Here is a 13,132-nt window from a genome sequence, read left to right on the forward strand (position 1 = left end):
AGAGTGGACCCTTCACAAGAATGTTTGCAGCAGACTTTGGGCCCTGTGGGGTCAGCCAACCATAGATCTTTTCGCTACCTCGATGACCAAGAGGCTCCTCTTGTATTGTTCTCCGATTCCAGACCCAGCAGCAGTTCGCGTGGATGCCTTTCTGCTGGATTGGTCCCATCTCAACCTGTATGCATTCCCGCCGTTCAAGATTGTCAACAGGGTACTTCAGAAGTTCGCCTCTCACAAAGGGACACGGCTGACGTTGGTTGCTCCCCTCTGGCCCGCGAGAGAATGGTTCACTGAGGTACTGCAATGGCTGGTCGACGTTCCCAGGACTCTTCCTCCTAGAGTGGACCTTCTGCGTCAACCTCACGTAAAGAAGGTACACCCAACCTCCACGCTCTTCGTCTGACTGCCTTCAGACTATCGAAAGACTCTCAAGAGCTAGAGGCTTTTCGAAGGAGGCAGCCAGAGCGATTGCCAGAGCAAGGACGACATCCACTCTCAGAGTCTATCAGTCTTAATGGGAAGTCTTCCGAAGCTGGTGCAAGGCCAATGCAGTTTTCCTCAACCAGTACCAATGTAACCCAGATTGCTGACTTCCTGTTACATCTAAGGAACGTAAGATCCCTATCAGCTCCTACGATCAAGGGTTACAGAAGTTTGTTGGCAGCGGTTTTCCGCCACAGAGGCTTGGATCTTTCCTCCAACAAAGATCTACAGGACCTCCTTAGGTCTTTTGAGACCTCAAAGGAACGTCGGTTGTCCACTCCAGGCTGGAATCTAGACGTGGTCCTAAGGTTCCTAATGTCATCAGGATTTGAACCGCTCCAATCAGCCTCTTTTAAGGACCTCACATTAAAAACTCTTTTCCTCGTGTGCTTAGCAACAGGTAAAAGAGTAAGTGAGATCCACGCCTTCAGCAGGACCATAGGTTTCACATCTGAAACGGCTACATGTTCCTTGCAGCTCGGTTTTTTGGCTAAAAACGAGCTTCCTTCCCGTCCTTGGCCTAAGTCGTTCGAGATCCCAAGCCTGTCCAACATGGTGGGGAACGAACTGGAGAGAGTACTTTGCCCAGTTAGAGCTCTTAAGTACTATCTAAGAAGGTCAAAACCATCTCGAGGACAATCAGAAGCCTTATGGTGTGCTATCAAGAAGCCTTCTCTACCAATGTCTAAGAACTCAGTTTCTTACTACATCAGGCTTCTGATTAGAGAAGCAAATTCTCATCTGAAGGAAGAAGACCTTGCTTTGCTGAAGGTAAGGACACATGAAGTGAGAGCTGTGGCTACTTCAGTGGCCTTCAAACAGAACCGTTCTCTGCAGAGTGTTATGGATGCAACCTATTGGAGAAACAAGTCAGTGTTCGCATCATTCTATCTCAAAGATGTCCAGTCTCTTTACGAGTACTGCTACACCCTGGGTCCATTCGTAGCAACGAATGCAGTAGTAGGCGAGGGCTCAGCCACTACATTCCCATAATCCCATAACTTTTTAACCTTTCTCTTGAATACTTTTTATGGGTTGTACGGTCGGCTAAGAAGCCTTCCACATCCTTGTTGATTTGGCGGGTGGTCAATTCTTTCTTGAGAAGCGCCAAGGTTAAAGGTTGTGATGAGGTCCTTTAGTATGGGTTGCAGCCCTGTATACTTTAGCACCTTTGAGTTGATTCAGCCTCCCAAGAGGAACGCTGCGCTCAGTAAGGAAGACGATCTTATTAAAGGCAGAGTAACGGTTCAAGTCGACTTCCTTACCAGGTACTTATTATTTCATTGTTATTGTGGATAACTGATTATATGAAATATGGGATACTTAGCTATCCTTTAATCTTGTACACTGGTTTTCACCCACCCCCCTGGGTGTGAATCAGCTACATGATTATCGGGTAAGTTTAATATTGAAAAATGTTATTTTTATTAATAAAATAAATTTTTGAATATACTTACCCGATAATCATGATTTAATCGACCCTCCCTTCCTCCCCATAGAGAACCAGTGGACCGAGGAATAATTGAGGAGGTGTCAACAAGAAGTACTTGAGTACCTGGCCACAGGTGGCGCTGGTAAATACACCCCCTTCTAGTATTGTGATAGCTGGCGTATCCCTCCATAGAATTCTGTCGGGCAACGGAGTTGACAGCTACATGATTATCGGGTAAGTATATTCAAAAATTTATTTTATTAATAAAAATAACATATTTTGTGATTTTCTGATCCCACTCAATTCTTGTTGTTGTACCTAGACTACTTGAAGAGGGAGGATCCTGCCTTCTTAGAACCAGAATGCTTGCTCTACAGACAATAAGCCGGCATACGATCCTCTGTTAATTCTAAGTTGGTATTGGAAGCGTCTGGGATTCAAAAGTGCTTGCTAATAAGGCAATTATATTATAGAATGTTTCATTAAGAATAGCTATTTTTTAGATGATTATTTTCAATGCTTATACTTCCAGAAGTAAGGGTCATACAATGATATTCCTCTTGATGTGCATGGAAATGGAATAATAGTTGTGTTGCTTTTATTTTGGTATGTAGACAATAATCATACAGTACTATGTGGACATAGAATATTTTTGAGAAATATAATGCCATGCTGAGTTACTAACCAGCTTAACTGTCAGGTTGGGTGTAACATTCAGTGCTTTACCAAAGTATAGTACTGTAGTTGTTTAAAATAATGAGTTTTATGAATATATTTCAGTGGATCTATAACATACTTGAACACAAAAAAGAAGTGGAGAGAATCGTATTTGAGGATACAGATCCAGAAAATGGTTTTATTCTCGTACCTGATTTGAAGTGGACAGGCGAACAGATTGAGAATTTATACTTGCAAGCCATTGTACATCGCAGAGATATCACCAGCATTCGGGACCTCAGAGCTTGCCACATTCCGTTACTCAAGAATGTATTAAATAAAGGCACGGTAAGATCTTTGCTCCTTATCTTCCTTTGTTGTATTTTTTTTTTTTTAATTTTGTTAGCACGAGTGAAAATAATGTATTTGTCTACTCATTATCTGAGTCAATGCATAATTTCATATTTTATGGTACCACAGATTTTTTTAAAAAGATATCTAGGGCTTTACGTGCAGCTTGGCAAACAAGGCAATAAATCCATCCATCCATATACCAAGGCAATAAATACATAATCATAAAAATTCCAACTCATGTAGTTACATGCATTTTCATGAAGAGGAGAGCTTTTATCGTGTGTCTCTCAAAGCTGTAGAATGGAAATTGCAGAATATTACAATCATTTGCAATCATAAAACATGTCTTAATAACAAAAAAATCTTGTCACTCTTTATAAAGCTTTGGCTAACACAAAATGTTGGTATCTGAAAAGAAAACTCAAATGCAGAATAAAAACAACTCTTGAAAATAACAGTTGAACACATACTAAATGAATATGAAAATGTTTTGTCGATACAAAATGAGATTTACTTCACTGCTGTTCATTTAGAGCAGACTTTTGCAAATTTTATCATCTGGTATGGTTGTAGATAATATTAGTTATTTTTGTGTAGTTTGAATTTCAATATATATGATTTACCTCTTGACAGTTTTATGCAGTTTTCTTCTCTTATCCTCTAGTCAAATTCATTACATCAGTGTTGAGATGTTGACAAGTTTGCCTGATTGTAATCTAAGTTTTTTATTCAGTTTATTTTATAATGAGATTTAGCGCTAAATGTTAGTTGTGTTCTTGCAGGAAGCAATTGAGAAAAAGTATGGCATTCCATCTTACAAACAGAGAGTGCTTCTACATTACCAACCATCGTTCTACCATCTTCATTTCCATTTTACTGCTCTCTCATATGATTCACCAGGTAAGTTTACTAAATTAAGTATATCAGACAGTTTCCATTAAGTAATGTTTTATTTCTTTTAGAAAGGCATTTAAACAAATAGAAAAAGGAACAGAGTAGTGATAGCCATGATAACTGAAGTGAAGCAGCCAGTAGACTTTATTTTCTTTTAAAAAGCAGAATTTATTTCTTCAGTAATCTAGATTATCCTGTATTTCTAGATATTCCATGAGCTTGTCTATTTTTGGCAACAGATCTTCCTAGTACGTATGCAAGTGACTTGAAATGTATGTGAATTATGTTATAGTACTAACCCCCCTATTTTGTTGATATGATATAAGTTGTGAATGGCCCTATGAAATGATGTATGTGTACCCTATGATAACACGATAGACCACAAATTATATACAGGCTTCTCAAATGTTTCTATAATCCCTTAAAACTATTATTGTTTTTAAATGTAAGTGTTCATGTATGGTACAAATGTATTTATGGAATCTTAAATGAATAAAGAAAAATATAAAATTAGAGCTTCACTCAGGAAACATATATGCCTTCAAGAGTGATTGAAATAGCATTATCAAACATGTTGTATTTTATTCTTCATATTTTTAATATTTCTAGTAGGGTGCCAATACTATTACATGTCAGAACTAGATTACTGAAAAAAATTCTTGGAAGGTGGCATATCCCAATGCCCAGTATTGTAAACATTCTCTCTCTCTCTCTCTCTCTCTCTCTCTCTCTCTCTCTCTCTCTCTCTCTCTCTCTCCTCTCTCTCTCTCTCTCTCTCTCTCTCTTTTTTTTTTTTAGAGTTGCTACTCTGCCAGATAAATGAAGTTTATATAATTCCTTTTGTGTCTTTACATAAACATTTTTTTTATATTTTTGAAACATTTTCAGTGTAATTAAAAAGTAACCATGATTGCTTCACTGCTGAAGCATATTAGGACAAGTCTTACTAAAGTATGAGGGTTTGTAATTTTTAAAGTAATTTGTATTTTTCCTAATTATATAAATCTGAGTCTTTGAAGTTTCACTTCCAGCCTCAACCACTCTGTAAATCTTAGGTTTAAAGTCAAAGTGGCTACTCATTGCACTGATGAGGCTGGCTTTCCTGTCACCTGCCATTAACTGCCAACATCTCATTATAGATTTTAACATTCAAGATCCAGGTACACTGAAAGCATAACCTTATTAAAAGACTTAGGTTTATATAGTAATGAAAAATGCAAATTACTTTGAATATTTGTGATGTTCAAGAGAAGTTTCAATGTTTTGTTGGGGTTATTACATGAACCTTAAATAAGAATTGCTTTTAACACTTTATCCTTCTTTCAGGCACGTGGGCAGGAAAAGCTCATCTCTTATCCTCTGTCATTAGCAACCTCGAAATATGTGACGATTATTATCAAAAAGCTACATTGCCCTTCACAATTAAAGACAACCATCCTCTAAGACTGAAGTTTGAGGAAAAGGGTAAGACAGCTTGCTTTTCTTTCACTTGCAATAAGTAAATAAAGTGTAATCATAAATTCATGTTCTGAAAAGGAGAAAAATATATTTAATGTCTGCAGGAAATGAATCATACAATAATAACCTACAATTTCTTCCAACCATTCATCCTTTTCTTTCGGTTTCATCTTGGATGGTTAAGTTCTTTAATTAGACCTTCCATATCCAAGAAACATCTATGAAAGTAACATAAAGAAACGACAGTATGATCTAATTACCAAGGCACTTCCCCCACTTTCGGGGTAGGGGAGGTTTAGCCGACATCAAAAAAGGGACAAAAGGGGACTTTTCCTCTCTTCACTCCTCCCAGCTTGACGAGGGATTCAGCGAAGTTTGGCTAGTACCGTTAGGGTGCTACAGCCCATCCTCCCCTGTTATCCACCAAAAATGAAGTTTTATATACTGAATCCCCTACTGCTGCTACCTCAGCGGTCACCAAGGCGACCGGAGGAAGCAGCAGTGCCTGCTGGAACTGCCTGACAATCGCTCGCCTTTCGTTCCTATTTCTAGCATGTTCCCTTATCTCTCTCACATCTATCCTATCATCCAGAGCTTTCTTCACTTCTTCCATCCACCCAAACCTTGGCCTTCTTTTACTTCTCCTATCAACTCTTGCATTTATCACCTTCTTCAGCAGACAGCCACTTTCCATTCTCTCTACATGGCCAAACAACATCAACACATTCATATCCACTTTAGCTGCTAATTCATTTCTTACACCCATTCTCACCCACACTACTTTGTTCCTAACCTTATCTAATCGGGATACACCACCCATACTCCTCAGACACTTCATTTCGAACACGTTCAATTTCTGTCTCTCTGTCACTTTCATTCCCCACAAATCTGATCCATACATCACAGTCGATACAATCACTTTCTCATACAGAACTCTCTTTACATTCATTCTTAACCCTCTCTTTACCACTCCCTTCACTGCCCCCAACACATTACATCCTCTATTTACTCACTGACATACATCTGCTTCCACTCTACCATTTGCTGCAACAACAGACCCCAAGTACTTAAACAGATCTACTTCCTCAAGTAATTCTCCATTCAACATGACATTCAACCTAGCACCACCCTCACTTCTCATGCATCTCATAACCTTACTCTTACCACATTAACTCTCAACTTCCTTGTCTCACATACCCTTCCAAACTCTGTCACTAATTACCCAAGCTTCTCTTCCGAGGCTGCAACCAGTACAGTATCATCTGCAAACAACTGATTTATCTCCCACTCATGATCACCCGTCTCTCAGTTTCAATCCTCGGCCAAGCACACAAGCATTCACCTCTCTCACCACTCCATCAACAAATAAATTGAAGAACCATGGCAACATCACACATCTCTGTCTCAGCCCCACTCTCACTGGAAACCGCTCGCTCACTTCACATCCTATCCTAACACACGCTTTACTGCCTATGTAGAAACTTCACTGCTTGTAACAACAACCTTCCACCAATTCCATATAAACTCATCACATTCCACATCGCATCCTCATCAACTCTATCATACGCTTTCTCCAGATCCATAAACGCAACATACACCTCCTTGCCTTTTGCTAAATATTTCTCGCATATCTGCCTAGCTGTAAAAATCTGATTTGTACAACCCCTACCTCTTCTAAAACCACCCTGTACTTCTAAGATTGCATTCTCTGTTTTATCCTTAATCCTATTAATTAGTACTCTACCATACACTTTTCCAACCACTCAACAAACTAATACCCCTTGAATTACAACACATGTACATCTCCCTTACCTTTATATAGTGGTACAATACACGCACACACCCAGTCCACTGGTACCGTTGACAACATAACACACATATTAAACAATTTCACCAACCATTCAAGTACAGTCACACCCCTTTTCTTTAACATCGCAGTCCTCGGTCTTCACACCATTCATACCAGGTGCTTCATCTAGTGCTCTCTTCACTTTCTTTCTTGTAATCCCTCATTCTCATCTACCATCACTGGCACCTCAACACCTACAACAGCAATTATATCTGCTTCCCTATTATCCTCAACATTCGGTAAACTTTCAAAATATTCTGTTCACCTAATACTTGTTCCTCTGCGTATGCAAACTTTTAATTCTTTGAAAATAGGGAATTTCCTATTGCAGACCTAGAACAGCAGTTAAATTCGTTAATTAGGTGGTTAACATGGGCGAGTACCACTATCCATTTTTCTATCGAAGACTCGTAACTTTTGTCTTCAGTTGCAATGAGGACAGACTTACTGATACACTATGTAACCATTGCTATTAATTCTCTCCTTTATTCCTTCAGTTTTGCTTGCTGATGTCCCCTGGTATTTTAGAGATGAAGCAGGATATGTATAAAAGTGGGGTAGAGGGTGGACTATATAACCAGGTATGTTTAAGCCGGTAATTAATCCACACACACTGCTTTTTGTAGGGTTCATGGTTGTTCGCAATCATCCCTTTTTACTGAGTGTAGATCATCGCCTGCCTTTTAGTGGTGAGCATTTACTTTGAAGAGGCAAAGGAAGGCTAAGGACTCTTTAAATGTCATCCTTGACCATGCTAATGCCAAAGGAGCTCTGTAGTTCTTTTCTCTTTGACAAAGGTGCAGGCCATTGAATTTTCTGCATATTCCCATGACTCAGTCTCAGGGTAGTACATGTAAGGGGCCCTGAGAACTCTGCTCTAGCGCAGATCGCGTATTTTCTCTCGTCTATCTTTGCCAAGAGAAGCCCCTCTCAACCGTGGCTGTGAAAGGCTACCGCTTAGCCTGTAGCATGATTTTCCACTGGAGGGCACAGATATCTCTTCATTATGGGAGTTGTATAAGCTTGTCAGGATTTTTTAAGTCGTGCCCACCCTGGACATGAGAGTGGGATGTGAGTCTCAAGTCTTTTGTGCATACAGTACTTGAAATGAACCTTTAAGAAGGTTGTCAGACAGGTCTGATTCTCAAGACTTTTTTGCTAGCCTTAGTATTGGCTAAGAGAGTAGGCTGGTGGCATGGTATTCTCCTAGGCAATAACCCATGCTTAGAGTTGGAAGAAGGTTTCCTTTAGTTTGGTGGCCAAAACTCAGAACCTGTCGACTCACGATCCCGTGAAGCATCGGGTGGCAATTGAGAGAAAATGCTTTTTTTGTGTCCCGAGAGGGCTCTTTGGTACTATCTAAAGAAGACTCTGCATCTCAGGCTCGAGTGTCATCGACTTTTCTTTAGCACTGGTAGAACCAAGAACGAGTTGTTAAAAAAATACAGTTTCTTTCTAGCTTCATGAAATAATTTCTAGCTTCATGAAACAATCAAATGAGCATGCATATTGACCGATGAAGAGGTCGAAGTACCAGTTTAAGTGAGAGCTAATTAAGTCAGGGGTATTTGTCCAATCTTGGTTTTCTGGAAGAATCTTGCAGTCGGTCAAGTGGTGAAGCTAGGAGTTTGAAAGTTCCTTTGACGTGTTTTTGGCCCTATGGAGGCTTCTCAAGTAATTGTGTTGCCAGCCAAGCTCCCACATGGGACAGAGAGCATTTTGTCTATTGACATTTGATTTAATTCTGGAATGAAAGAAATTCACTGGCTCTTCTGCTTCCTCTTTCCTTCCTCTTCTTTTGAGTTTAAGTGGTCATACCTTTACACGTAAGCTCTGTCATCGATACTGGTAAGCTACACTTTCGAGCGCAATTCTTATTAAACTAGATCTGTAAAAAGTAGTTCTCCCCCATCCTCCCGTATTAAGGGTGGGAAAGGTGGAAAGAATATCAAATCCATTGGTCATCATAGGATAGCTATTTCATTTCAGACTACATCTTTCCTTCGGGGGTAGACAGGTTCCTTCATTGACTTAGTACCAGGGAGACGGGCATATTCAAATGACGAAGAAGAACCTGCTAATTTGGTTCTAATCTAAGGCTTCCTGCCTCCAAAAAGTGAGTCTCTGTATTTGAGATGATTAAAGGTTTGTTTAAGAGTTGGAACAATAACAAAAGATAAACTTCCCATGTCATCCACCCCTCTATCTTGAGCCCAAAAGTCAAAATGAAGAGTATTTGACAGGAGAGTTGGTGGGGTTACATGCCTGCACTCACCACCTGTTATTAGATTGTTAATGAATTCAATGGCTGTTTCATTTTGCCGAAAAGATATTCAATCCATATTCTAAAGACTAAGGTTTGTTCAGCTAGGAGAAATATTAATAACTTATAAATTCTTTTAATTTCTTCATCATTTAGTTTGAAGACAAGTCAACAAAAACTGGTATATTCATCCATGCATGACTAATAATTTAAGCCAGAGAAGAAATTTAAGGCATTAGTGTTTGGTTCTTTAGTTAATATTAAAGCCTGTTTACATTTTGAGTTTCATCATTAAAGCTACCATGAAAATTTTTCCAGTCATTCAGTAAAGAAAAAAGGAATTTTTGGACATATACTAAAGATAGTAGCTAAATGTTCTTGTGAAAATAAAGCTAATGGAAGTTCACTAAATTGGTCATCTTGGCATTGGTCCAATTCTTAATTATCATTGTTGGGTAACTAAAACATCCAATTTAAACAACCTTTCATTTCTGTCAGGCTCTATTGTCTCAAACTTTGGGGTTTATTGGTTTAATCAGTCATTTATACCACAGTCATAATATTCTTTAGAAAAAAAATTCACACTACTGTTTGCATAACTAGTACTTCACAATGTAGTTTAAAGATGCCATAGTAATATTAGAGATAATAACAATGCCCAATTGTTTAGTTTTTTATATATTTATATTCACTGTTACTGTATATCTACTGTGCAGTGATATCATGTATTCCATTTTCCAGGTCTATTTCCCAAAACGGAATCATAGAACCTACTGGAGATTCAGCACCAAATTTCTTCTCGTGGTTCGTGGTTTATCATCGTATTTTGTACTTGACACAGTGAGGACCAATTACTTCCTTAATTTTTTTAGATATTCTAAAAAGTGATGGAACTATGAAGAGATGAAATAAAAGTTAAAAATAAATTTTCAGTGTCAATTATTCATATATTGTATTGTACACTATGTAGGTTTCGTTCTATGTGGACGTAATGATTTATACGTAGTCTTATTGATAGTTGCTTTTAGATAAAATGTCATCCCACTAAATTCTATGAGAAAATCCATTGAGAGTGATACATGAAGGATAAAATTTAGCTTCTGTATAGGTTGCTTTAGTTATTGAAATGCACTTAATATGCTGGTATTCACAAACAGATTTGACAGTTCCCCTTTTTTTAATTACTTCAATACTCTACTGTAAAGGAAACATAATGTATTCATCTGTCTGTTTTTCCCCGTTGCTTAACACAAAAATCTACCTTTGGGAATGAAAGGAATACCAATACAGTACGGTATAGCAGTAGTACTGGATTTTTTTTTTTTTTTATTGTAATTGGAGTAAGGCAAGGGTTTTAGTGGCCTATGTGGTAATGTCTGAATGGTGATCGCCAGACTGGGGTTCGAGTCCTGCTCAAACTTATTAGTTCCATTGGTCGCTGCAACGTCACCATCCTTGTGAGCTAAGGACGGTGGTTTTTGGGGAGCCCCTTGGTCTGTCTGTTGAGTCATCAGCAGCCATTGCCTGGCCCTCCATGGTCCTAGCTTGGGTGGAGAAGGGCTTAGGTATTGATCATATGTATATATGGTCAATCTTTAGGACATTGTCCTGCTTGCTAGGGCAATGTCACTGTCTCTTGCCTCTGCCATTCATGAGTGGCCTTTAAACTTGTAAATTTTTAGAATTGGTTTTAATTATTCTGATTCTGTATTTTTTTTAGGAACTACTATAGCCAGACTTTTTCTACACACTTCAACTGCAGGACTTTTCCTGTTGCAGCGCATGCTGAATAGCCTCCCAGGGCCTAGTGCTGGACCTTTTGACCCAAAATCATGAATAAAATTTAATCCAAATTCTCGCCATTAGAAAGCTAAAGTTTTAAAAAATTTGCTTGATGATTTTAGCATCAACTTAAAGGGTTAGGGAATTATAGGCTTTTTCTTTGCATGTGGCCTTCAAAGAAGTTGGTGTATTACTTTCCCTGTTATCATAATATACGGCCAAGAATTAGTTTAGTGTAAAGGGTTTACCCATTTAATCACAATCGTTTATTAAATGTTCATGTGGGAAATTATCTACTTGATATTAATTTGTCCAGGGAGATTTTTCAGGGAATATTTAAAGAGAATACTCTAAATCTCCAAGGGGTTTCTGAAAGTGTTGTCTTTTTTTGTAATTATTTAATGATTAGCATTTATTAAGAAAAATATGGATCATTGAGGGCACATGATATTAGAGAGTAGGTACTACTTTTAATTTTACGGAGAATTCATCTTTAGAAAATTGCTAAATGGATCTCATAAGAGAGGGAATGAGTTCATACTTGCATGGGGCTGATTGGTACTTGTTTTTCTGTGTTCTTTCCCATTGTTAATGTCACTTCTTTCTTATATCATAATTTTTTACCTTACTTAACTTCTGTCCCTCTCTCTATTACAAATAGATATATATCAGTGCTCTGTCAAAAGGCAACACAGCTCGCCTATTTAAGGTAAATCATCATCATCATCTCCTCTTATACCTATTGACGCAGGGGCCCTCGGTTAGATTTCGCCAGTCATCTCTATCATGAGCTCTCAAATCAATACTTCTCCATTCATCATCATCTACTTCACACTTCATAGTCTTCAGCCATGTAGGCCTGGATATTCCAACTCTTTTAGTGCCTTGTGGAGCCCAGTTAAAAGTTTTAAGGTAAGTGACCAGAAGAATTAAAGATGTTAGCACTATGTATTTAAGGAAAAAAGAAGGGCCTGGACTAGCGACAGCTACTTTTCTGTAAAAAAGAACATAACGTTAATTGCTCTGAAGTGTTAAGATCAAGCTCTTGTCTCCTTTTATACCTTTTGTACGCCACTTAATACAAGGAGATGATAAAGTTTGTGTGAGAGAAAAATTAAAAACTTCAGTGGTAGATAATCTGCAGTACACACTAATGATTCTAGAAACCACTAAACTTTATTAGAATACAACAGACCTTTCTTTAATGTAGATTTCTTGTCCATGCATGCATGAGGTTAGTTCTGCCTATGTTTCTGCCTATTTGCTGTTAACATTACAGTACTTCATTATAGTACAGTAGTATGTGTTCTTTTACCTTTTTTTTTTTTTTTTCCCTTTGGCATATTTTGACATTGGTAGTTTTTGGTAAGGAATACCATACCTTCTAAAACCGAGGTCTAAATGGTTATATCTCAAATTCTACAATTTTGAAAACTAAAAGTAAAGTATGTAATGCAGCTAAATATTACCTGAAGCAAAGACATTCTTTTTTATATATTAAATGACAGTTGATGTGTTGATTGTAGAATATCAAAAAGGAAATGCCAGCATCTCAACATTATCAGCCTTCAAAGTTTTATAAGAAAAGAAAAAAATACTTTCAAATATTTCAGTTTCTCAATAAGTACAGAATGACCTCAAAATATTGCATATTGGGAATGTATTTCAGTATCTACAAGATTTGGAAAGATTATGTTTTGATTTATAGACTAGTGAAAATAAAGATAACAACCTTTAAGATATAAGATCCTGAGACAGACTAATTCTTTAAAGTGAAACCGTTTGTGTCTAAAGAAAAACTATGACAATTCTATCAGTTTTTCAACGTATACTATGATAGGGCAATGGAGTAATATTGAGCCAAGATAGACTTATATTAGATAAGTATTTTTGGACTTGCGTGATTTTAGGTGTCATGTTATGTCAAAGTTATTTTTGGCTGAATAATTACTGTGTGAAC

At 37.8% G+C, this 13,132-nt stretch overlaps 1 protein-coding gene across 2 annotated transcripts in view; it reads left to right on the forward strand.

The window, feature by feature from the left end:
- The window catches only part of Dcps (Decapping enzyme, scavenger), a 178,582-nt gene extending 168,266 nt beyond the window's left edge, over positions 1 to 10,316 (forward strand). For both annotated transcript variants that reach the window (XM_068361202.1, XM_068361203.1), the window contains exons 5-8: positions 2,696 to 2,920; positions 3,709 to 3,826; positions 5,147 to 5,284; positions 10,132 to 10,316. In XM_068361202.1, the coding sequence (XP_068217303.1) occupies positions 2,696 to 2,920; positions 3,709 to 3,826; positions 5,147 to 5,284; positions 10,132 to 10,157 (507 nt within the window). In that variant the 3' untranslated portion in view covers positions 10,158 to 10,316. The remainder of the gene's footprint in view (positions 1 to 2,695; positions 2,921 to 3,708; positions 3,827 to 5,146; positions 5,285 to 10,131) is intronic.
- Positions 10,317 to 13,132: the final 2,816 nt, after the last annotated feature.

Source organism: Palaemon carinicauda, chromosome 37 (assembly GCF_036898095.1).
Source record: "Palaemon carinicauda isolate YSFRI2023 chromosome 37, ASM3689809v2, whole genome shotgun sequence".
NCBI lineage: Eukaryota > Metazoa > Arthropoda > Malacostraca > Decapoda > Palaemonidae > Palaemon > Palaemon carinicauda.